General features: G+C 40.9%; 1 protein-coding gene across 3 annotated transcripts in view; it reads left to right on the top strand.

The window, feature by feature from the left end:
* Nucleotides 1-26,947, top strand: part of AFG1L (AFG1 like ATPase) — a 60,601-nt gene that overhangs the window by 22,968 nt on the left and 10,686 nt on the right. For all 3 annotated transcript variants that reach the window (XM_051613150.1, XM_051613152.1, XM_051613151.1), the window contains exons 7-10: nt 2,923-2,981; nt 14,989-15,071; nt 18,362-18,432; nt 18,689-18,789. In XM_051613150.1, coding sequence (XP_051469110.1) covers nt 2,923-2,981; nt 14,989-15,071; nt 18,362-18,432; nt 18,689-18,789 — 314 coding nt within the window. The remainder of the gene's footprint in view (nt 1-2,922; nt 2,982-14,988; nt 15,072-18,361; nt 18,433-18,688; nt 18,790-26,947) is intronic.

Here is a 26,947-nt window from a genome sequence, read left to right as displayed (position 1 = left end):
CAAGATGTTCCTTCCCCTTCCTCTCCCCAGATCCTTCTGTTTCCTGAGCTTCTCTGTTCAGACCAGTGGGAGGGTATATGGGGACAGGGGAGTTGAGATGGGGTGAAATATTGCCTCTTTTGGATGTATTCCAGGAGAGGAAAAGATCACATTCTGCAGCAGAAAGGGGAAATGAGAGAACATTCTTTACTGGTTTCTAACTGGGAAACTTGCAGACTTGTTCCACCAGCTCCAAGGGAGAACTCCTTATCAAGATGCCATTCTCAGAGCCTTACTTTGAGGTCACTGGTTGGGAATGACTTAGTTGGAAAGTTGTTTCCATTTCTAACAATATTTTTATAAAAAGAATGACTAGCTGGGTAGATCCTCCTACAAAGTCCTCAAATCTGCATGGGTTTTAACCAAGCCCTAACTGTAAGTTTTACACAGAGGAGAAAAATGTCTGTGACAATGTAGCATTAGCAGTTAATATAGTGGAACTTTTATGGCACTACAGATTAATTTCAAATGTTTGCAAAAAATACTGGAGTTAGTGTATTAATTGTACCAGTTATTTTTTTTCTATCCAAATCGACTCAGTAGAATAGAACCAATAAATATTTACAATGTGCTTTGTCTTAAAAAAAAAAAGACAACACTCAAATGTTTTTATAGAAGGGGGAATAATTTCCCATTGGTTTATTTGTGCTTGTTTGAGCGAATAAGATGAAATCATAACTACTCTAGTTGGGTTAACTACAGATAAACTGGGCACTTGTGCCTTACTCAGTTGGGAACCAGCCTTGTAATTCTGGAGGCACTTTTCTGGAGAGATTTTTAGTGTAACTTAGGGATTCTGTCCCATCTTAAACTGAGATGTCAATGTGTGACTGTTATCACCCTGTGGGTTTTTTTAATACATAGTAAGTCACAAATTCAAAGGATCTTAAAATAATCCAATTTAACCCCCTTCCGTGGGCAGGGACACCTCCCACAGATACTCAGTTGCAGTGTTTGAGGGATCCTGGCTTCATTTCTCCACCAAAATTACTGTTTATTTGTCTCATCCTCATAAAACAGAGACATGATACAAACCTCACAGCTTTATTGACTTACATTTGGTTGATGAAAGGGTCAGCGTGAGCCGGCTACGTGCCCTAGAGCCCAGAAAGCACCCCTGTCCTGGGCTGCATCTAAAGCAACGTGGGCAGCAGGGCCAGGGAGGGGATTCTGCCCCTTTACTCTGCTTTGGTGAGATCCCACCTGGAGAACTGTGTGCAGTTCTGAAGGCCCCAACACAAGAAGGAGGCCATGAAGATGATCCTTGGGCTGGAGCAGCTCTGCTCTGGAGACAGGCTGGGAGAGTTGGGGTGTTCAGCCTGGAGAACAGAAGGCTCCAGGGAGACCTGAGAGCACCTTCCAGTGCCTGAAGGGGCTCCAGGAAAGCTGGGGAGGGGCTTGGGACAAGGGCAGGGAGGGAGAGGACAAGGGGGAATGGATGAAAACTGGAGGAGGGGAGATTGAGGTGAGACATGAGGAGGAAATTCTGTGCTGTGAGAGTGGTGAGACCCTGGCCCAGGTTGCCCAGGGAAGCTGTGGCTGCCCCATCCCTGGCAGTGTTGAAGGGCAGGTTGGATGGGGCTTGGAGCAACCTGGGCTGGTGGGAGGTGTCCCTGCCCATGCAGGGGGGTTGGAACTGGATGGTCTTGAAGGGCCCTTCCAACCTAGACCATTCTGTGATTCTGTGATTATTAACTAGAAGAACTAACAGAAGTAGCTGTCTTACAGTTTTGTTACATGTTCACTAATTTTCCCAAGTAAATGTTTCTGTGTGCCTATCCAATTTTATTAAAACCATTTTGTAGGTCTCCTGTTGGTTTCTCATGCACATTGTGTCTCCTGTCCAGCATCAGATGTTGGCAGAGCATAAAAAGCTTTAGCCTAGTAGTAGCCTTCAGGCATTATGGGGAATATAGGTGGTATTTAATAACCTGGCATAGTCTTGGCCCCAGGAGTTTTGGTGACATCTCCACCAGGTGTCTGTATTCTCTCATCTGTTATTCCTGACAGCCACAGGTGCTGTACTGCCTTTTTATAAGGCTTCCTAGTATTGATCAAAAAGAGCAGCCCATCCTACAGTTTAAGTTCATTTTCAATGAGCAAGTTGCTCTGTTATGTACACGTTGGGCAGTTGGATACTTTCCAGAGAAGAGAACTTTAGATCTTACTTTTCTCTCTGTTTTATACAGCATAAAATGCTGCTTTGCAGTTTGTTTTTTTTATAATTAGTCTTTTCTTTCAGTGCAAATTTGCATTTTGTTACATAATTCTAATTTCTTCATAAGAATTCAGTTGTATTTTTAGCAACTTTGCATAAGTTTACAGACTTTATTTTTTGGCCTTAGGGATAACTTTTTTTTCCTCTTTGGAAAAGGGCATGTACCTGGTAGAATTTGCTAGAAGATAAAGTGTACCAGAGTACATGGAATAAGAATGATACTAACTTTGTAAACTGAGAGAGTGTCTTTTTAATTTGTTTCATTTTTCCCCTCTTCCAAATACCTGGGACTTAACAGTTGTGTAGTTTTGGCCTTATAACTATACTAGTGTCTACCCAGCATTACAAATCCTTTTCTATAACCTTAGTTTAAAGCAGATGCTGGTCTTATTTCTTCTGCAAAGATCAGTTATCTGTTGTTAAGAGATTTAATTCCTCTTTCACTCCCTGCCTTTTTCACACTTGCTCAGGATGTTCCATTCTTCCTTAAGAATATATTGAATTTTCATACAGCAAAAGAGGAGAAATCAATTCCAGCTCTCCTTTTCTGCCTTTTGTTCCTCCTCTCTCTAGCAACACCAAGTTTTATTTGCCAGACTAAAAAACAAGCTGACATTGCTCTTAAGACTTAAGTAGCAAAATGGTGCTGATTTTCTTTCTTTCAGATCTCTATAAAAATGGTCTTCAGAGAGCTAATTTTGTGCCATTCATTGCTGTGCTGAAGGTAAGGACAGTCACTTGTTAAATGCTTTTCACTTTCACTTGCTGTATTAATAAATTAGAGATTTGCACAGGATTGCTTTGATACTGCTCTCCAGATGAATATGCTGGAAGTGTTTGGAGCAAAAATAATCGAAGGCAAGGCAAAAGGAAATCTTCCTCTCTTGTATTAACATGTCTTGAAAGCTGGACATTTTTATTATGACAAAAAGTTAGCTTTTTGAATAAGGTAGCAGAGTTTGTTTGGGTAGGACTTACTCCTGGTGTCTGTACGCTGTGTGCTGCAGTCTTCCTCTGACAGTTACCCTGTGCTGTACGTGTGGACATCATGCTTTTATTGTGCTGCAAGAGCTTGGTGTGTTCCTTTGGTGTAAGGAAAATGGCCTTTGGGATGTCCCCCTCAATTACATTGTCCCTGGGGTGCGTTTCTCACGTGGGTGGGGTTTCTCTAAATGGGTATTTGTGAGGCTTTGCATGGTGTTCAGACCTGGGCTGCATCTAAAGCAGCGTGGGCAGCAGGGAGGGGATTCTGCCCCTTTACCTGGCTCTTGTGAGACCCCACCTGGAGCACTGTGTGCAGTCCTGGAGCCCCCAACACCAGAAGACATGGAGCTGTTGGAGAGAGTCCAGAGGAGGCCACAAGGATGATCCCAGGGCTGGAGCAGCTCTGCTCTGGAGACAGGCTGGGAGAGTCAGGCTGTTCAGCCTGGAGAAGAGAAGGCTCCAGGGAGACCTTAGAGCACCTTCCAGTGCCTGAAGGGGCTCCAGGAAAGCTGGGGAGGGGCTTGGGACAAGGGCAGGGAGGGAGAGGACAAGGGAGGATGGATGAAAACTGGAGGAGGGGTGATTGAGGTGAGACATGAGGAGGAAATTCTTTGCTGTGAGAGTGGTGAGAGCCTGGCCCAGGTTGCCCAGGGGAGCTGTGGCTGCCCCATCCCTGGCAGTGTTGAAGGGCAGGTTGGATGGGGCTTGGAGCAACCTGGGCTGGTGGGAGGTGTCCCTGCCCATGCAGGGGGTTGGAACTGGATGGTCTTGAAGGTCCCTTCCAATCCAAACCATTCCATGACTCTATGATGCAGCTTCCTGCAGTCTGCATGTTGTGGTGGGGCAGGCTGTAAACTTTATAATTAATTAGTTTAGATTTAAATACAGAGCATCTTTTCTCAATGTGAATAATACAACCAGTGTGTGTTTTACTATTAAAAAGAACATGTACTGAACTCACACTTCTGAGTTCTGGACAAGTCACTATGACTGTATTCTTGTGTTGCTGAGGGCTAACATACATCTCCTGTGCTCTGCTCCACCTGCATTGACATGTAAAATGGAAATAACAGCACTTTCCTACTTCACAACACCCTTGCCAGCATAAATACATAAATATGGTTAACTATATAAATATGTAAGATAAAAGAAAGGTTAGAGTTTAAGGTTGGTTTGGCTTAGTGAGAAGGAATTTGGAATTTATGAACTGATACATTGGTTGGACATTTCTGGTGAGGTGGTCAGCAGTTAAACATCTGACAGGGCCTTGGGTTTCCAGTGGGGCATTTTTGAATTTTAAGATTGTTTCATTGCCTGAGCACCTTTGAAAATCCCATCTAATGTTTATATTTGAGCAATTAGCAGGTTTGATAATTGTAAGGCCCTTTCATTTCACTGGTGGTCAGACTAAAATCTACGATTTGAATTCACATCTGAAGTAGGGATTTTAAAAGTCACGTTGGAATGTATTTTGAAGTAGGATTTTTAGCAACTGACCTTTACCTCACAGAGGTGTGGATAGAACTGAACTGCTACTCTGGCTGTGGTGGCTTGAGAAAAGCAGATTTAGTCCTCCCCAATGCATGTGGAGTCTGTATCATGGCATTGGTGTTGATGGGTGGAGTAGCCTCTGCCTCACCTCATCCTAATTCTGTGTGTGACTTGAGGAAATGTCAATATCCTATCTTCCAGGGTTCTGCATGGAAATCTAAAGGGAAAAATATTACCTTGGATGCTTGCAGATGTTTGATTTACTGTCTTCTTTACCTTTACCTCACTAAAAGCCATGTGTGTCTGTGGTAATGTCAGTCTCATACATCCTATTCCTTGAAAGTGGCTTTGACAACTCAGACCAACTCATATCCTGGTTTTCTCTGGGCTCAGAGCCTCCTGCAGGGCTTTTGTTTGGGGTTGAAAGGGGCTGAATGTGTGGGTCAGTTTTGTTTGTTTCAGAAATGAACTTTTATGATGTTCAATCTTCAAATAAGGTTTTACCACTAGAAGTAGCTCAAGGTCAAGACAGGAGCTTCCAATTTTTTTAAATATTCTGAGGAAGATGGGATGAATGGTAAGTATTGACAGCATATTTTTGTCAGGTGAAGAGGTGCTTCATTTGAAACAGATTTCAGGCTGTTTTCATTCCTCATATCTGGAACACATTGTTCCTAGACCCGCTAGTAACTGTTGTACAAAAAAATCTTTCCCTGCCTTAAAATGATCAAAAGAAATGTTTTATTTCCTGGATCTATAATTACTCCTCTTCATCCTTGATTTTGTTGCTGGTTTTCTTCAGACTCTCTAATTCCAGTATCTGTATCTGGGTTCATATTTCTTACAATGACGACTACAAAGCAATTTCTGTGGAGTAAGCAAAAAGGTGGAGGAGTGCTCTGGGGGAGATGTAGTTTATCTTGCCAAGTTTGTCTGTATTGCTTTTCTAGGGGGTAGGTACTGGGAACAAGTGGTTCCTGAACACCTGCAGTGGGAGGTGCAAGTCATGAATCCACCTCTTGGGGCCACATAAAAGCTTTCAGGTCTGTGTAGCTGGGCCAGACCAGTAACACTGTCAGCAGCAATTCCTGCCCTGCCTGTGTCCCCTGCCCAATTCTGAGCCCATCCCAGTATTCTGATCTTTTCAAACCTCAAACAATTTGAGGTCTCATTTTTTTCAGCAATTCTTTAATCCTAGAACTTAAAGTTGTAGTTTTCATGAACAAGGGGAAAATCTCAATTGATCAGTTTGTTGTTATGCCTAAAATTCTTTGGGACACAATATTCTTTATGGAAGGGTTTAGTTTCTGGAACAGGTACGAGTGCTTCTTTAGTCCATGAAATTTTATAAAGGTAGAGTTTTACAGAGATAAAAAGTACTAAAAAGAAAAATCTTTCAATTCTATAATTGCAATTAGATTCAGTACCTTCTGATTGAGCTTTTAATCTTGCAGCATCTCTTACTGAGCATTTTAAAGGACATGTGATTCCTAAGTGATGTTTTTTTCCCCTTTTTTTACAGAGGCAGTTCTTGAAAAGAAAAACATTCATTGCTGACAGTTACTTTGGTCAGATGCTGAAAGCAGAAATACTAAAAAAATTGTTACTTTAAACGAATAAGAAATACTAATTTTTTCCAAACAATTAAAAACTGGTTTATAAATAAAGCTGTGGATTTTTATCAACTTGATGTAAGATCTGAAGTAAGGCTCTTTAAAAAAAAAAAAAAAAGAGAAAGTACACTTTATTTTAGTGTTTTTTCAGTAATTTTAGCAGCTTTTTAGTTTTAGCAGACATTTAATTAAGACATTCACATCAACCCTGAACTGTTCTGGAATCCTACTTCTAATCCAGTGACTAGTTCAATGCTTAATTCTTCAGACAAACAGGAAGGAAAACTCCTCAGATAGTTGGGTATAACTTAAATGAGCAGTTCTTGAGTTTCCAAAGGTTTCCTGGGACCACAGTGTGAGGTTGTAAAAAGTCAAGCTGAGCCAAAATACCAAATATGTAACTCCTGCATTTTTTTTCATATTCTCCTCATGCACTGCACTGAATTCTAACTGAAATTCTTGAGGTTTTAGGGCCTTTCATAGCCTGACTAAACCTTGAAGAGGGACATTTTAAAAATGAAATGTTTGGCTTTGCATGCCTGCATTTTACTTATAACTAAGGAGAATCAACCAGAAGCCTGTTGTCAGCAGGACATGAAGTTACTGTAACCTTCCTACAGTGAACTTGGTTTTTTTTCCTGCTGTCAAGGACCAAATAATTATTTATTTTAAAACTATTTGGTTAAAATGAGTCTTAACAGTAAGTGCTGTATGCTCCTCTCAAATAGAAAGCAGATTTTTATATGCTGTGTTGTTCACTGTGTTTCTTGAAATTGTTTAGTGATTATTTATTGGCATTGTTGCCTCCTCTAGTTGGTTTAATTTAGAATATGCCCTTTATTTCAAGAAATGGAGGAAAAGTGTTTTCACTGATGTCTTAGCACGAGGATGCCTAAACTATTAGTTTAGAACATTCAGAGCTATCCTTAAGGAAATGGTGGGAGTTGGTTTTGTACAAAGGCATTTGGTAGATATAAAATGCCTTTGATGGTGCACTCAGCTTTTGTCCAACCACCTGTGTGAGAAATGCAGGGGTCTGTTGATTGGCAGATCTGCCTCTTCCCCCTCCTCTCCCACCCCCCAAAAAAAAAAGTCACCTCCTTGATGAAATTGATTTGTCAGTTTGTTCCAGTCTAATGGTGTGATAGCCCAGCAGCTTTCAGTATGTTGAATAGTTCAAACCTGCTTTTGAGGTCAGTGTCAGCCACTCTGACCCCTGTGAACTGTCACCTGAGTCAGAATTGCAGGGATTAGGCCTTTGATATTGTGGTGGCTTTGCCTATCAATTGACTTTTTCATTACTGAAGATGTTGGGCCTTTTGTTTCCCTTCTTGGGAGTTTGCTTGGTTACATACTAAGTAGAAGGAGCATTTGTTCTTGTTCTCTCTCCTTGCACTTAATAGAAGGACTCATCTTTTGTGAAGCTTACCTAATTAAACATAGAAAAAAATAATTAAAACCAGAAAATACAGTATGATTGCAAGTGGTTTTGTGCTGAGCATCAGTTTCTGGCCAATCTTCGTTTGACAGATTTGTGAGACTGGGGACTAACTAAATGTTGTATTCAGAAAGCAAATATCAGATTAGAAGTTACCAGCCCTTCTTTGTGTGTGTTAAATTTCAACAGAAGGATGATTTGATTTCTGTAGTCCAGAAAACTTAACATGTAAGATATATGTTGCTTTAGTGTGTTTCCTAGATATTAAGCTGTTCCATTTGTTTACCTTCCATGTCTGTCTTACACACACTTGCACCTAGACAGTTTGTTTCAATGCAGATCAAAACTTTACCTAAGGATAAAATAGTTGCTACTGTAGCTCAGTGTTGGGTTCAGCTTCTTTCACTTGTTAGGATTTCCTGAATTCTTGCTTGGTTTGTTTACTCCTTGATTAAAATGAGTAAATCGATGCATGACATAGATAAGGAAGGGTTCATTCCTGCTGTATCAGGGTAAATTAGTCTAATTACACGTGGCAGTTTTATTTGCTTGTGATGTAATGTGAAATGAGGTCCTGCCTCCCTCCAAAAAGCCCGAGCCAATTAATAAAGCTTTTAAGCTCTTTGTCACAGGCCACCATGGAGGTCTGCAGAGAAGAACTTTAATCCAATAAACATTTCATTTAGATCATGAAAAGAAAGCATGAGGAGAAGCTCCTACAAGAGAGGGTGTTACCAGCAATTCTAGCCACGAAGAGATGTGAGGAATTTGCCAAATTAACCAAGAGGCCTTCATATTTAACACATAAATGTGTCAAAACTAAGAATGGAATAATTTAATCTGAGTTGAACCTTGCATTGTTAAAATTCTAAGAAGCCACAACAGTTTTCTTCAAAGACTTTGCTGTTGAGGTGGATGGGCAGGGCAAGGGGAGGTTGTGAGAAACCCAGATAGCAAATAACCAAAGCTGGTGGAAAGGAGGGGGAAAAAAAAAAAAAGGAATAGATAATTAGGTGTAATTAGTGTGTATGAATTGTTGTCTCCCTGCCCTTGGCTTGAATAAATTTCAGAGAGGGGGAAAAAAAAAAAAGGCCCTAGTGGTGAAAAAGCTTTGATGTAAGAAGAGTCATTGTGGGTTGTCAGCATAAAGGCAGTGTTTTATACTGCTGACATAATGGTGGGGATCCAGGGGGAGGGAAGGGGCCCTGCACCCCCAGCCTGCTTTCCAGCAGGGACTTCTGGGTTCCCTTGGAACAAAATGCATCCCAAGTTTTCACTTGTTGGTAATGAGGCAGTGGACCTCAGCAGAGCTCAGTGTAAGCCATCTCTAGCCTTTCTTTAGATCTAAAGCACTTTTTTTTTTTTTAATTCTTCTGGGAAATCCAGTTTTGTAAATCAATACTACTTTTTTTTTTTTCCTGTTGCTTTTTTTTCTTCCCCTTCCTGCCAACAGTTCTGGCAGGAGCAAAGGCTAATACTGGGGAAAGCAACACAAATCAAATGTTAAAAAGAAAAAAGCAGCAAAAAAGCTAAACAGAAATCCAGACAAATAACTTAATCCAGGGTGTAATTCCAGTGAAGTACATGTATTAGGGGTGAATCTGACCCTCAGCTGATGGAACATCTTGTTATAAATTGGGAGTGAACTCTTGGCAGTTGTTTCTCACAGCTCAGCTTGTTTATTAGGAGATTGCAAGTTACAGTCATTATTGGTTCTTTAGCAAAACTGAATGCTCTGCAGTGGCTTGTGGGTTTGTTTTGGCTTGTTTTTTTAATTTATTTATGCTTATAATAAAAATCTTCCTTGTAGAATTTTTTTTACCCCTAAGAGATGTGAAATGGGGAGAGCTGTTCAGTGTAATTCCTCTTGCAGGGAGGCTCACTCTGCTTTTCTTCTGCTCCCTGGCTGGAAAAAGGAGAGGCTGCTTGTCTGCTACCCCAGCACAGCCACATCTCTACCTCCTGAATTCCTTCACCTTTGTCTATCTGAAATACTATTCAGAGAACAGGACATTTTTAAAGTCTCCCTCTTTATTCATGCACCAGTGTTTTACAAGTCAATTGTCTATTTTTCCTCTTCTTTGGGGGTAGCTGATCTGTAGCTAGACATGAAAATAACTTATTGAAAAGCTGTACAATAGCTCGTATGTTCCTTGTGGTAGCAAGAATAGTGGGGTTTCTTAGTTGCTGAAGTTTGAAAGCTGTAATGTAAACTCGTGCAACTTGCACTGAATTCAGTTTACCTTTGCATTTCTCTTTGCCAAACTCCTAAAGTTTTAAGTGCTCTTGTCATGTGTGTAAGAGGCAGATTAATTAAAAAACTTACAGTTGGCAGTACTGGTTTCTGTGCTCTTAAGTCCATTTAAAAATAATTCACAAATAAAATGTTTGTCATCCAGAATGAACCTGAGCGTGATTAGCTTCCCTGATACTGTCCTGTGAACTCGGGTGACCTTTGGAAAGTTCTCTTCAAAATTTGTTGGTAGGTGGGGTTTTTTTTGTGCATTTCAAATTGGAACAAGCACCAAGTGTCTTAAGGCCGTTGTAGCCATTTCCCCATATTTTGTTACTGCAAATAATGAAGAAGGGGGAGGATAAAAACATTAAAAAAAAAAGTAGTTAACCCCTTAAAGTGTAGCACTATTTTGTAGCACAAACAGCCTTTTGTACTTGGAGATGATTTGATCTGTGAAAGGCAACACCTGAATATCATGCAAGACTAAATAATTATGCCTGATTGTAAGGAAGTGTTTTTTTCAGGTACAGGTTACAGGAAATTCACTTAGGTTGGAGTATGTACAAAGCTAAGAAATATGCAGATTTTCTGTTGTAAGATTGTGTAAAAATTATTTACAGTTAATACTTGCATAAAGGTTAGAAAGGTTGATGAAGTGATATTTAGTTTTGCTTTACTATTCACTGTGTGTCAGAATGTAATTATGACTGATTCATGAAACTGTCTTAGCAATGAACCATCTTTATTAAAATGCTGATCAAGACAAGAGCTGACAGTAGTAAAGAATAGAACATTTTAGTCTTGTTGCTTTTGAATGATTGCTAATTACCCCAGAGGTCATGTCTAGTGCTTCTGAGGATTCATTGACATTTTCTTTAAAGTCTACTGTTTCAACAACATCTGAACAGGGAGATGAAAACCCTTTGCACACCCAGCAATGCTTGGACCAGGTTTTTATTCACCACCAAATACCTGATGATTCCATCTCTCCTTCTCCCTCTTCCTGAGTACATCTTCATAGAACCATGGAATGGTTTGGGTGGGAAGGGACCTTCAAGACCATCCAGTCCCAACCCCCTGCATGGGCAGGGACACCTCCCACCAGCCCAGGTTGCTCCAAGCCCCATCCAACCTGGAGGAGGGGAGATTGAGGTGAGACATGAGGAGGAAATTCTGGAGTGTGAGGGTGGGGAGACCCTGGCCCAGGTTGCCCAGGGAAGCTGTGGCTGCCCCATCCCTGGCAGTGTTGAAGGGCAGGTTGGTTGGGGCTTGTGCCACCTGGTCTGGTGGGAGGTGTCTCTCCCCATGCAGGGGGTTGGAACCTGATGATCTTTGAGGTCCCTTCCAACCTTCACCATTAAATGATTCTGTGGTACCTACTCCCTGCCCTACCAAAGGTCATGGGCTGATCACAGTATTTGAGCTCACAGGGACACACTGTATTTAGTGCACTGTTTCCTGAGGACCTCAAGGCCATCTAGGAGCACTTCAGATTTTTGTGACACGTGGGGAACACAGGTCTTGAGACCCTGCAAGTAACCCAGTTCATTCTGACTGCCTTTTGAAACCTTCTGAAACCTTTGTTCCTCCTCTTACCAACCCATCATGTCGTGTACTTAAATTTCTTGAGCAGTTAAACATTTGAACAGCTGCCTTTCTTGATTGCAGCAACAAAGGATTATTTTAGGTGCTTACAGGAAGAAAAATGTAATTTTTTTTAATGTCTGCATTTAGTAACTTTCTCCAGCAGATACACTGAAGGTCTAGTTTTATCTGTTCTGTCTGAGAATTGTCATTTGAGGTGTTCTGTCTCAGGCTGAGTCTTAAGGCTTTATCTTTTTTTCTTCTGGAATCAGAAGTTTTTCTGCCACTTGAGTGGAAACAAGTGCCTGATCATGCAGTATTTTTAACTTACTAATTGCATTTTCAATTCTGTAATTGTATTTGTTCCTTGTATACATAAATACATAAATGACTTCAAAATAAATCGTATGACTAATTAATTTTCTGCATTTGAATTGAATAGGGTAAGTCAGACTTGAAATATCTCAATAGAAAACGTGTTGGAAATGGTAGATGGTTCCAAAAGAGCAGACAAGACTTAAGTGTAGCTTCAATTTTAACTGTTTATTTCAAAAGAAAAGTAGATGTTTAGCCCAAGCCAATGAAATCTGAATGTTTAAATGAAAACTAATAGTTACTGCCATGTTTAAATGGAAACCAGTAGTTAAAGCCATGGCTTTTTGCAGTGAAGTGCTAACCATCTGAGCACTCAGGTTAGTTCTTTGGCTGGTGATGAGGATTCCGTGGCAGTGATTAGTGAGTGTGAGGGTGGAATCTCATCTGTAGGATTTCATCAGCTCTGGAGGAGTTCAGCCAAAGATGGAGAGACACCCTAGAACTTCTGCAGGTCATCTTAGTAGGGTTTTGCCCTGTGCTGCAAAAAGATGAAGGGTAAAAAGCAGAGAAGCCTACTTCCCACTCTCCCCCAAAATTTGCAGAGTTTGTAAATGATACTGTTGATTTTCTAGTTCTGTGGTGCCACCTGTGAAGGGGACAGAAGGTCCATGGTGGTACCAGCTCAGACATGCACCTTTTCTGAGGTTCTGAGGTTTCCTTCTTGCAGCTGTGAGCACAGTTTGTTTCCCCATACCCTGCCACCATGGATCTGCTTTTCATTTTTCTGAATCTAATATTTGAGCTGTTTAGCTTGGATGTACAGAATATTGTGGTGTGCTTTCTTTCCTTCTATTACCCGTTCTGATTGCATGATGGCTTTTTACCATTTAAAGCAAATCTCTTGGAAAAACCATGCACCCTAACCATGCCACACCCTTTAGATGATGTACTTTTTGTGTTCACTCCACATGCCACGCAACCCCCCTGAGAGAGCAGCAGAGTTTGTAAACCCATTTTAAAGGCCAAAGAGATGAGGCTGAATTCATGCAAAATTTCCTAACTCTTATTTTCAGGGGAAAAAAAAACCAAAAATGATAAGCAGAGTTACTAAATATCTGAGTATCTAAAGTTAATCTAAATAATCTCATCGTTTGTATAGCTGTAATAATGTGATTTCTTATTTTTTCCCCCCCTCCTAACATGAAGAAAATAATAGTTGAGCTAATCTAATACTTTGGAGAAATAAAACATGAGGCAGGAAGGTTCTGAACATCAGTGCCTAGCAAAGAAAAGCCAAGTCCACCAGCTTTGCTGTGAAATTTCAGCAATCTTCCTTCTAGCCTTGACTGCCAGCCTGATGCTGAAGAAAAGCTTAAACATCTTCCCTCCCTTGTGCATATTATTACATGCCTCTGGAACTTTTTTCTTCTGCTCTGTTATTCTCTTTCCTTTGTCAGCTTTCTGGGAAAGAAAGGGACTAGATGATAATAATATTGTAGCACCAGTGCTATTGTGTTTGCAGTAGCCTTAGCCCAAGATAATGATTTGATTAGCATGGCTTTTTCACTTACTGCAATGAAAAACACAGGGATTTTTCCTGGGATTCTGTGTTTTCAGGGTGATTATTTTTCACACCCTCCCCCCCCCCACCTTCTTTCTTCAGCTGTGCATCTTTGCAGAGAAGTTGGAGGTTTAAAATATGTATAGAGGCTTCATTAATAGCCAAGGGCAAAAAATTAGTGCAGTGAGTCCTCAAAGTCTCTCCTGCAGATATTTGTTATCTCTAAGTCCTCTGCAGTGCATTTGTTAAAGGGGCCATTGTTCCTTCAATCACTGAGGAGAGTTCTTCTAAAATGTAAGTTGTTGTTTTGTTGGGTTGGGTTTTTTTTCCCTTCCAATGTGGTGGCTATAAATGAGATTTGACACTTCCCATTTTGCTATCTGAATGGCCTCAAGGAGGCCTTGAAAAATTGGACACACAGAATGTGGAAGTACGAGAGTATTAAACTCCTAGTTCCTAGTGCAGAGTAATTTAGTGGATTCTAGCAATGCAGAGAATTTTAATGGTATTGAATTACCTACAAAAGAAGAAGTTTTATTGCTTTAATTACATTGTTGATAGAGGTATATTTTATAAAATATTACAACTTTTCCTCCCTTGCCTTTATAGCTTCTTTTGCTTCTAGCTGTATAACACCCAGAAGTTGTGTGTGTTGGCAGTGGTAATAACAGAGAAGCAGAGCTATTCCCTTTGCCAGGGGCTGTAAAATCTTGATCCCACTGAGGTTAGTGAGAATTTTGCCCTCAGCCTCAGGCCTTGAGTCAAAAAAAACACCCTTCAGCACAGCTGGTTTTGAGTTTTCCAACAGAAGTCATTATTGTGACTACTCAGGGACCTCTTTATTGCACTTGGAATCTTACAGGTTGTTTAAAGGGGAGAAAAAGCTCCTTTTCTGAGTCACTTCAGACACTGCAAAGATGAAAACAAACACAGAGCGTTGTTTATTCCCCTTTGTCCTTCAGCCCACTTTGCATCAGGACTTGGTGGTGTTCGCATGTTTGATGATTGACTCATAAAATTTGTAATCTTCTTAGCAGAAGAGAAAGAGAAACTTATTTTTAGCTTATAAAGTAGAAGTTGTTTCAGTTGTGTCTGTTGCCAGAATTTGTGGTCTGTTAAACTTTTATTGCTCCTTGTTTTCTCTTTCTCCTCGGATATTCTGTAACGTGAAAATCCTTATTTTTACTTACTTAGCCAACAAAGCACTACCCAGAGAAATCAAGTAATATCCACCCTGAGTTCATTCCCTCTGCTTCCAATTACTTTTCCAGTTGCTTCACTTCTAACAACGGTTACTTCTTTATTCTGAGTATGTGAATGATTTCCAGCTTATGTCTTTGCTTCAGTAATTGTAAAGGAAATTTCAATTTTGTGATCTTCAATTTCAGTTTTGCAGCTCTTGTTCATGCTGGTGGTTTCTCCTGGCAGTGTCTTCACTGCCTGACACAGACAACAGTAAATCCAGCTTTGGCTTGAAGAAAATGATTCTTTATTTTTGTTTCTCTGTAGAAATACTGCAGCACAATCCAACTTGATTCTGGAATAGACTACAGGAAACAAGTGCTTCCTGCTGCTGGAAAACTTTACTACCTGTGAGTTTCTCTCTCCTTTTACCTTCTTATCAGCCAATAATTTTCCTAGTCAATGGGAAATGAAAAATGTACAGTAGAATTAGCAGAGTGTGACTTTTCCTTTCTTTGCCTTCTGGTCCTTTTTGCTCAGCAAAACGCCTTCCATTGTGCCTTGATATTAACTTCATTAAACTACATTTTCAGTATCCACACTGGCATCATTTCTAATGTGTGACTGAATAAAAACTAATTAGATTTTTTTGGGGAGGTGTGGTGTTTGGAGAACTGAAGTGACAGATGGTTAGAAAGTAATGAATATCCTCTTGTAAGAGATTGCACAATTCTCTTATAATAGAGGAGCATCCTTATTGTATTTAAGTAATTAAGTATTTATAGAAATCCAATGACAAGGATTCATTTAATGTTGGGTGTTTCCAGTACTGTGGATTAAAAAAAAACCCCACAAAACCAAACACCCTCCTATTTGACAGATTGTTTCTGTTTATCATGAAATAATTTCTTTAGCACTTTATTCTATATTTGCAAATAAATATATTTTAAAATTTGTTCACATTTGTGCTTGTCACTGCAGCTGTAGCTGCCTAATAGAAACATAGTCTTTTTTAAAAAAATACTTTGAAACCTTTGCATTGCAGACATTTGTGTGTCTCATATTTTCTCTTACGTTATTTAATCAATAACCACCTGGGCAAAGCAGACAACAGTAACTTAACTGAGATTTATACCCATCTTATCTTTCAACCCAAGGCACAATATTGATTTAAAAATCATGTTTCCATTAAGAACAGTGCAGCATTTTCATTGGTGTGACAGGTACTTGAAACAAAGCAAGTCTGTATCACTTGATGATAAAGTTAGCAATGGTAGTTGTCTGTCCAGGAGGAGGAGCAGAGCTTAGCAGATTAACAAGTAACTGCTTCTGCTTCTGGAAGGAAGTAACCAAATTTTATATATGCAAAACAGGTCAAATGCAGGTTCTGTATTTCCAAACAAAACATGACTGAGTGAACACAGGGGTGAAGCACTGGCACAGGTTGCCCAGAGAGGGGTGGAAGCCCCATCCCTGGAGACATTCAAGGTCAGGCTTGATGGGGCTCTGAGCAACCTGATCTAGTTAAAAAGGTCCCTGTGCACTGCAGGGGGGCTGGGCTGGATGAGCTTTAGAGGTCCTTTCCAACCCCAGACATTCTGTGAGTCTGTGAACTCAAGAAAAGCAACTCTTGTTCTGAATTCTTGCCTGCCTCAAGCTGGGTGGTTGTAGCACCCAGCCCAAGTCTTTCATGGTGTCTGGATGTAAAAGCTGGGATCAAGGGAATGGCAGAGATTGTGATAAGTCTCATGTTCTGTCACTGGAAGGATGTTGGTGACCTCTAGAAGGTGTCATGTAAATGTTAGGAAGCAGTAGGGAAAAAAAGAATTAAATCTTGTAGATGACAATGGAAAGAAGATACTTCCTCATCCTTTCTTCTTCTGAGGGAATCTCTTTCATTCTTGTATTGTTCATTGAAGCTTTCAACCCTGCAGAAACTGCACAGTATGTGGAGATTGTTTTGTTCCAAAATCAGGTGCTATACAGTATTTTGCTACAGATTTTTGGCATTTATTTAGCAATCTTGCCCCAAAGCAGGATGTTCTGTTCAACACGTTCACACTCCCCTGTTAATGGTTTCAGTATCATCGTGACTTTTATTTCCAAGATCAACTTGATGCTTCCTCATGTATGTGGTCTTCATTTAAAACAGGGAGCTCTGGGCTGCTTCAAGCTGTTCCATACTCAGCTGAAAGCAACCAGGGAAACACAAGTAGAGGAGCCTTGATCAGAGCAGTTTCCTTGATCTCAGTCTCAGGTATCTGCTCTCAAAACATTCTTGGCAAAAATCCACCTGGGCATCATATTTGGCTGGTTCTTCTTGTAGCCTTTGCATCAGACTTTCTGAGAGTTATATGCATACATATCTGCTTTCTCTCTGATATATAAATATATATATATAAAAAAATATAAATGCACTCTTTTCCCCCTTCTGTGGCTTTTTTCTGGTTTTACCTGTTCCTTCTCATTTGGCATTTTCTCAGAGGAAAGCAGCACACAAACATGGAGATTGAGAGACACTTGTGGGGGTTTTTTTGAAGTTAAAATTTGATGTAATCTCTTCAGAAAAGGTTTGGTTTTAACTGCTGGTTTAAATGGCACTTTCTGAAGTTTGTGGGGGTTTTTCTTCAAATTCATTCTATCGACGAGGTTTGCTGTTCTTAGGCTTGAGCTAAAAAGAGGTTGTTTCAGTTCTGCTGTTATTTTGAAGGTGCTTAGGGCTTAATGAACAAGAAGGTAATTGTGCAACCTGCTGATCATCACCTGTTATTTAGAGCAGCTCTAGAACTGTGTCAAGCAACACAACTTGAGTGCAACCACCAGACTTTTCACACCAAATGAGATGATAGAAACTTTAGTGAAGCATCCTATATCCTAGTTCTAGCTTATTGGCTACTGTATCATTAATTTGCTCTTCTCAGCTTTCAAACTAGCTGAGAAAAAACCAAACTGCTAGAAATGTTATCTGCTTTAGGAATGAATCACAGGAAGGCTGGCCCTCTTACCCACTCAGTGACAAAAATATTCACTGATGAGACTGATCTATCCTGTGGCAGCCAGGAGATGAATATGAAATTTCCTTCAGCTCTCAGCACAGATACTTTGCATTTCCACTGTCTGTAGCTGATCTTTTCCCAAATAGTACTGGGGACAAAGGAGGGAAACAGCTAAAATTACAAATGCAGAGATCATGCTGGTATTTTGAATATCTTAGTTTAACTTAGCAAATTGTCTGATCAATACAATCAGTTGACTTGATTATTTCCCCCCCACACACAGAAAGCTGCCCCAATGTTTCATTTCCCAAAGTCCCCTCTCAGAAATTTCAAAGGATGCTTCTTCAGGTGCTTGACTGCCTTGCCTTGTCTGTTTGCTCTAATTTTGCATGCAAGATAGAGCCAGAAGCCTTTTTTCTCATTGTGTCCACAGAGTGTTAATGGATCTGCTCTGCCTGTATTGCCTCATTACTGGAAACAGCTCAAAAAACAGAAGTCTTTCAGTGTATGCAAATAAGGCAGAATCATCTACCTGAGAGTTAATACTCTCTACTTTTAAGTGTATTCTAAATCTAATGTTTGTATTTAGAGCATAACATCCTGTTCTCTTTTTTATGGGCAAAAAGCTAAGCAGGCTCAGGCAGCTGTTTGATGTTGGCTTCAAGTGTTATTAATTTCATATTCTATTATTCTTTTCACTGTAGCACAAGTGAAGCTGATGTGGAGGCTGTCATGGATAAGTTGTTTGATGAGCTGGCTCAGAAACAAAATGATTGTACGTAAGTTAATTTCTCTTGAAAGAGAATACATTTAGAACACAATGCCCAATCTCCACTGACCAATTAATAAGTTCCATTGCTGTCTATGGGTTGATGCCACACTCAAGTGGCAGTCATTGTATCAGCATTTTGTCTAATTTATGTGTTGAATCATGTGCTATTATTCATCAAGCTATGCATTTCCTATCTGTAAGAGATGAATTTTATAGTAATTATCCAGAGAAGATTGAGTCTTTGTTCATGTTCCCATAGTAACTAGACCAAGGATTCTAAAAGTGCAAGGCAGAGAGCTGAGGCTGAATAAAGCATGTGGAACCATTGCAGACTTCACCTTTGAGGAGCTGTGTGACAGAGTGAGTACCCAGTCCAATCTAGATCACTGAACCCTCAGACTTTGGACACTTTAAAAAAACCCCACAAAAACCCAACACAACAACCTCCCAAAAAAACCCCAAACACAAACATTTGCTGTTTGCCCAAGTCGTGCTAAATTAAAAAGGCTTTTTGTTAACTTGACAGAAAGGTTTTTGAATTTAACAGGAAAAAAAGAAGAAGAAAAAGAGCTTTCCAAAAGAACAAGAATCATTTCCTTTGTAATGATGGTGTAAATTCACTCTTAAGTGTATCACACATTGTCTTCAAAGTTCCTAATACAGCAAGTGTCTGGGTTACCATCACTGCTGGGATATTAGTAGCCACAACATATGAATATGTAAATAGCATTCAAATAGTCTTTAAAATCTGGGGTTTAAGTTGATTCTCAAGCAAAGGAGCAGTAACCCTGGCACCACTAGAGTAAAGCTGTTGTTGCATGCTGTGGTTGGGAGTAGCTGTACAAGGGCTGTTTCATACCAAACCTTCTCAGAATTTGCTAGCTTTTGGTAAAGACTGCCAGGTTCTCTTAAACATGTGGAGTGTGATTCCTGAAAAGCTTGCTCTGTGTGACCTCCAGTCAGTTTGAAGACAGTCCCCAGAAGCTGCATTGTGCTCTGACCTCTCTGCTGATACCTGGAGTTGCTGGTTAATGGTCACAACTCAGAACTGAGCCAGTAGCACCTTTCATTCAGGATGCTGAGCAGTCCTTTGGTTGTCATGTGTTTTCACTCCCTGTTAGCTACCAGGTTGAGAAGTATTTGAGCAGAAATTTCACTGGTTTTGCTCAGACTGAAGTTTTTAAGCTTTATTGGTTTTTAGTTTCTGACAAAGCCAGCTGTGGGAACAGAGGTGTGTCTTGGGTGTGCTTTGCACTAGAAGATTTGAGACTTCTCCTTTACTGTGCCTCTTCATGTATCAGGAGCCTGTGCTGTCAGCAGACACTTGTAAAATTCTGCAGTCCAGAAAATGCCTTGTGTGCTTCAATGGGGTGATAAGTTCCTTCTGAGGAGAAGTGCTCTGGTAGCTCACACAGCTCTGGCTGCTGCTCTGGGGCTGAAGAATTCTGTGGGGTTTAGACCATTATGGTGCAGTGGAGCTGAGGTGCTGCTTTTGTGCTCAGAATGAGTCAATTGAATCCTTGGGAAATGTTAAACATCATTTAACAGTATTTTAGATCCCCCAGCACTTGGGAGGTTGTGCTGGCTCAGTTCAGATACCTTCTGCAGATGAGTTATGATAGTCTCTAATGCAGTAATCACATGCTTCAAGCTCAAACACACAGCAGACACTGAATGCTTTTCTTTAACAGCTTCCTTGGTCATAGAGTCATATAATTGGAAGGGACCTCTAAAGGTCCTCTAGTCCAACCCCCTACAGTAAGCAGGGACATCTCCAATTAGACCAGATTGCTCAGAGCCTCCTCAAGCCTGACCTTGAATGTTTCCAGGGATGGGGCCTCCATGACCTCTCTGGGCAACCTGTTCCAGTGCTTCACCACCCTCAGTGTACAGAACTTTTTCCTAATGTCCAACCTAACTCTGCCCTTTTCTACTTTTACTAGAAGCCACTTATTGCCAAGTATTTTATTTTGCATATGTCTCCATTTCTTTCTACCTTTAGTTATTATATGCAGATACTTATTGTGCCAGGATTTTTCACTTGAGATCACTGAGGAACCTTCAGAAATATTCCATCAGTGTATTGGTAAGGTGGTATCACAGTGCTCACTTCATAGTTGGAGAAGTAGTTACAAACTTCAGAATTGTCCATTAAATTTGAATGAATGGTTTGAGTTGCCTCTGATAGGACTTTTTTCACAAATATAAAATGTTAGAGGGCTTCATTGCAATAGTGGAAAAATTCCTGTTGGTATAGAATCATATCATGGAATCACAGAATGGTTTGGGTTGGAAGGACCTTCAAGATCATCCAGTCCCAAACCCCTGCATGGGCAGGGACACCTCCCACCAGCCCAGGTTGCTCCAAGCCCCATCCAACCTGCCCTTCAACACTGCCAGGGATGGGGCAGCCACAGCTTCCCTGGGCAACCTGGGCCAGGCTCTCACCACCCTCACACTCCAGAATTTCCTCCTCATGTCTCACCTCAATCTCCCCTCCTCCAGTTTTCATCCATCCCCCTTGTCCTCTCCCTCCCTGCCCTTGTCCCAAGCCCCTCCCCAGCTTTCCTGGAGCCCCTTCAGGCACTGGAAGCTGCTCTAAGGTCTCCCTGGAGCCATCCCTTCTCCAGGCTGAACAGCCTGACTCTCCCAGCCTGTCTCCAGAGCAGAGCTGCTCCAGCCCAAGGATCATAAATTATTTTTCTATGTTAGTTAACTAACTTACTAATCCATTTAACAAATACTTTCCTGACACTGTATAATACCAGTAACATAGTACAAACAGCACCTACAAAACCCAGCCTCTTCCACAAAATCAAGGAAACTGGAGTTCATTTCATTTCCATTCCTTAGTTATGGTCTGTGGGAATCCAAAACCAGCTTCTCCATTGCCCCTTCTGGACTAAAACCTGACTGACAGCCTGCAGTTCTATCAGTCATGTGAATTTTGGTTGTTTATTTGTTGATCTGGGCACACACCTTCTTCTAGTGCTGTGGCATTTCTCTTGCACTCCAACACTTACCAAAAACAAAAAAGATAGTCAGAGAACTCAGCCCAGATTTCCAGGACTCCAATGATTCATAATGTATTTCAGGTTATTTTTAACACATGCTAACCATCAACAGACTGAAAGTTACTTGATTATCCTTCAGTGAAATGAATATTTCACTCTGTTTCACCTAGAATAAGTATTTTTTTTTGCAAAACCTTTCCCTTTTCCCACATCATTATTAAAAGTTCAGCCATCACAAGGTAGGAATAAGCTAATAACTTTCAGGCAACATAAACCATGTCCCAAACTCCCATTTTACTTAACAAGTCTTACATCTAAGCAGACCTATTTGCTAATGATCTTTAGTTTCTCTTTAGTTTTCCTACACTTCCTAATTAGCTTCTCTTTATTTTGTACTATTTGATTGTGTTGGCAGTGACACAGGACAGACTTTTCATCATCTTCTTCCTCAAAAAGTCCTGCTTGTTCTTTTTTGTTGTTATTTATACATCCCATTCCAGTTAGTTTTGATCATATTGCCCTTTTGCTTTTAATTACTCTTCCTCAGCACTCAAATAATGTCATTTCAGTGTTGGGAAGTCTCTTTTGGTTACACTGAGTGTAACTGACTGGCTGTCCCTGGGCAACACAAAGTTCTGGATTAATTCCTCACCATAAGCTTCTGTGAAGCTGCTTAAACCCAACCCCCTTCTACTGGATGCAGTACATTTGATGCCAAAAAATGATCATTTGCTGTTTTCAGGCTAATTACATGTCACCATTTTCTGTATTTCATCTCCACCAGAAGCTTCCCATGCAGTGGTAGCTTTTTTTTTAATATGCTCTTTACAGCCAAGTGCTCCAGAAGCAGTGCACCTCATTCTGGTTGCAGCAGACCCCTCCCCTCTTGGGTTTGTTAATTAGTCAACTGATTGCTATGTATTCAAGATTCTTGCATTAATTAACTTGAAGGCAGGTACCAGTGTCTTTAATGTTGCATCTTGTCCTCCACCTCTTTTGGCCACTCTGTCCTTAAGCACTGATTCCACACTTCTTTTATGAATTGTCCCCAAAGGTTTCAATAATATCAGTTCTAGCTCATTTTTCCCCCCATTCATGAGAATTTCCCATTAATCAGGCTTGTCACCAGGTGTTATCAAACCAACTGCAAATCTTGTTTTCAGTTCTGTGATCAGTTGAACTGGTTCCTGCAACACCAGCTCTTAAATTGCAGCTGGGATGCTTTGCTTGGGCTGTCAGTCAAACCCTTCCTCGTGGCTACAGGGTCAATACTTGGTCTGGTCTTGTTCAACATCTTCATCAATGACCTGGATGAGGGGACAGGGTGAATCCTCAGCAAGTTCACTGATGACACCAAACTGGGAGGGTCTGTGACACTCCAGAAGGCTGTGCTGCCATCCACTGGGACATGGGGAGCTGGGCAGACAGGAACCTCATGAGGTTCAAGAAGGGCAAGTGGAGGGTCCTGCACCTGGGGAGGAAGAACCCCCCTCATTTCTAACCAGCACCTTTTCATACTGAGCCCAGTACAACAGGTTTTTCCTCAGCAGGTTTGACTGTAGCACAGATCCTAACACAAATTTGCTGTAAATACAGAATGGGGGGTGTGTGTGTGTGTGTGTTTGGGAGGAGCAATGAAAACAAGGGTGCTGTAGGCAGTTTATTTCTCAGGAGAACTGAGAATTTTGGGGAGGAGGGAGAGGATATGTTTTGTTTTGGCTGTTTAAAATCTGAACAGACACTAAATTTTCCATCCAGAAATTGGGAACACAATTCACACCTACAGGAGGAGGAGATTTTGTCCTATGTGTAGTGTCTTGGAAATGGACTGAAGTGTTGTGATGGACAAGCAACTCAAAAGGAGCTTCAGGTCCAGTGTTGGAACATTTAGGCCTGATTTCATCTGGAATGGGGAGGGTGTGGAAATACAAAGGATGGTAGAAAGATTCTTTGAATTTTGAAAGCATCTCTGAAAGCAGAATGTTCAGTGTGGTTTTGACATCAGAATTTTAGAGAAGACATTGCAAAACCTGAAGAGGCTGTTTAAAAAGCCACAGATAATTTGAACTGGAGAATTTGTGCCCTCAGCTGACAAGACTTTTACAGTTCAATTTGATCAGCTTATCAAAAAGAGGATGGGAAGATGATTTTATAATGTACAACCATTTTCCCAAGGGAAAAAAAACCCCACAAGTACTAATGGGCTCCCAAATCTGGCAGAATAAGACATAATGACATCCTGACACTACAGAGAGATTCAGGGAAAAAAAAAAAAAAGCACAATGAATGCATTTGAAACAGGGAAGAAGTGGCAGAGCCTCTTGTTCTGTGTTTTGGGTCAAAACAGGGTGTCAATTTAGGAAGTGGTTATTTGTGTTTGAACTAAGTTCTCACTCTTAGGCTTTGCTGGCTCTAAAATTCAGGACATTGGAGGATCTCATGATCCTCTCTAGTCTTAAGGGTGGTGAGAGCCTGGCCCAGGTTGCCCAGGGAAGCTGTGGCTGCCCCATCCCTGGCAGTGTTGAAGGGCAGGTTGGATGGGGCTTGGAGCAACCTGGGCTGGTGGGAGGTGTCCCTGCCCATGCAGGGGGTTGGAACTGGATGGTCTTGAAGGTCCCTTCCAACCCAAGCCATTCTGTGAAACTAGGGATGTGAGGGAGCCTGGCCCCCATGGCTGGTGACCCTGTAGTGGGGGGTCAGCAGCTGGGGAGGAACGTGCCCTGTCCATCTCGAGGGGATGTTCTGCCCTCAGCCTCTCATGCCGTGGGGAGCAGACAATACCTCACGTACCATCAGGCTGTTCATGGAGCTCAGACTGCAGTTTTCCAAGGCTTGTGACTTCCTTGGATGTCTGTAGGGTTTCACAGGATGTGTATAAGACATCCTTGATACCCAGCAACCATTCTTCCCAATTTGACATTTCTGGTCCACAGCAGGAATGGAAGCACTGCAGCTCCTCACTGGCTGTTGCTACAGAGAAGTGCAACTTGAGGAGCAATGTCTGAAAATAACTTCACTCTCAGAAATACAGTAATTGGCTCAAACTTTTACAAAGAAATACTTATTCACACTCAGAGAGGCATGTTCATATGAAGTCAGTGTGAGGCATCCATTCAGAATTAGGAAGTCTGAAGATGAAAACTAGTTTTATAATGTATCCTGGTTTGAGCTAAGACAGAAGCAGTTTTCATTTTAGTAATTTTCAGTTGAAGTCTCTTCTAAGCCTTCAATAACCAGCAATAAGATGAGAGGAAATGGCCTCAAGTTGTGCCTGGGGAGGTTTAGATTGGATGTTAGGAAGATGTGGTCAGGGACTGCAACAGCTGCCCAGGGAGGTGGTGGAGTCACCATCCCTGGAGGTGTTCAGAAAATGTGTAGGTGTGGCACTCTGGGACATGGTTTGTTTGGGGTTGGGTTAGTGGTTGGACTTCATGGTCCTAGAGGCCTTTTCCAACCTTAATGATTCTATGATTAAACTGTGACAAAATGGAAGGGGGGTGTCAGCTCTATTTGGACTTTCCTGTACATGCTTCCCATCTAGTAAATCCAAGATAGCAAAATTTTGTGTCTGTGTGAAAAAGTTGATACTGTCAACATCTCTGACACCAACTCAAGATATCATACAATTTGATACAGTTCATGCAGTTAACTTTAGTTAAACTTCTTTCCTGTGTTAAATATGGTTCACAGTTCATAAGACATTTAATTGAAGGTAGAGGGAGAAGTGAGTGGAATGAAGGGAATCAGTTGTTTTGGGAGGTTATTTTTTATGACACCAAATTGTTGCAGTGTTATCTTGGAAGATTGTCTTTTTGGTTGAGTTTTCTGCAACTGCCACATACCAGTTGTGGCATGAGCAGGCAACACTGTACTCAGAACTTGGGGAATCGGTTCCTTTGGCTATTCATAGGATCATGAAAGTTGGAAGGGACCTCAAAGATCATCCAGTTCCAACCCCCCTGCCATAAGCAGGGAACCACCAGACCAGGCTGCACAAAACCTCATCCAACCTGGTCTTAAAAGCCTCCAGGGATGGGGCATCAACAACCTCCCTGGGCAACCCATCCCAATTCCTCACCACCCTTAGAGTGAAGAATTTCTTCCTAATATCTCACCTCAATCTGCCCTCTGTCAGTTTAAAACCATTACCCCTTGTCCTATCACTGTCTTCTCTGATGAAAAGAACCCTTCCAGACCCCTCTGTGGTTCCAGAAGGAAGAATTAAGTTTTGCAGGAATCACTGTGTGAAAGGATGGAGGTTTTTATTATGTTGGAGAAATAGCTCATCATCCAAACGACACTGTCACATCTTTGTGTCATTCTGTCTTCTGGTCTGGCCTTGGGTAACTGCTACATTGCCCTCCAGAGGGGTAAACCTATAAACTCTATTTGCTGGTGTAGGATGAAGGAGATGGGGTTGAAATTGCTCAGACCATTACTTATTTAGGTAATAACTTCTGAAATACGATATTTCATCTGAAGAATCTGTAAAACTTTCTCTAATTCAGTGATGTCTCCTTTGAAATAAAATGCTGTTTTAAAGGGAAACATGAAAACATTTTCCACTTTGGTCTCACATGATTGCATGAAATGTCAGCCAATACATAACAGATTAAAATAGCAAATTAGCAATTGGTAACTTTATACTGCTTGGAACATGTAGCTTTAAGGGGGATTTTCATAATAGGTACTTTTGTAATTAATACCTGAAGACCTTTGGAGATAGAGCTGGTGCCCTTCTAGTTTTCAAGTCTTGCTTTTCTTCTTTCATGTCTTGAGATCAGGTTTTTTCCTTTCAAGCACATAAGGAGTTATTTTTGTCTGAAATAATGCATGAGATCTTGGTAATTACCAGTTGTCCATTAATGGCTGTAAAAATAAAAGACAGGTTTCAGTGCTGATGTGACATTCAGAGGACGTGGTAGAAAACATCTTGTGACATTATTCTGTGCATCCATGTTTAAATCCTGGTTTCCCAGTTGGGGAAAATTCCAAGTTTCAGCTAGTTTAGTTAAGATCAAATCCAGACACTTGCCTCTTTGCTTTACTGGTGTCCTGGTCAGTCAAACCAGGACAACTGGCTTATCTGAACACGTGAATACTAATGTTAACTTCCCCCATTCTTTGTGGCCTTTTTAGTTCCCCTCAGTTTCTCCATCAATAGGAGGGGTGTATTTGCCAGAGGTCAGACTGTTGCAAAACATCATTAGTATTTTCACTCGGTTAGTGTGTGAATGAAAAATTGCTATTGTTGTGTTTTGTAAGGGGCTGGTTCTTGACAAGCAAAATGCAGTTTGTATTTGTCCTTGACAAATTGTACAAGGCTTCTTGGGTGGTCAGATCTGATGCCTTGAGCTCAACAATGTGTATTAAAAGCTTGTTTCTCCTTATCCCTCTTCTCAGCAGTTGTAAGTGTATCCAAAGTTCAGCTGATTATGCTTTAAAAAATAAAATGTACCTGTGAACTTGATTTTAAAACCTCAATACCCTAAACCAGCAATGAT

This window comes from Apus apus, chromosome 3, assembly GCF_020740795.1.
Source record: "Apus apus isolate bApuApu2 chromosome 3, bApuApu2.pri.cur, whole genome shotgun sequence".
NCBI classification, from domain to species: Eukaryota; Metazoa; Chordata; class Aves; order Apodiformes; family Apodidae; genus Apus; species Apus apus.
The sequence above is the reverse complement of the archived record's forward strand: the minus strand, read 5'-3'. Positions and strand labels throughout refer to the sequence as shown.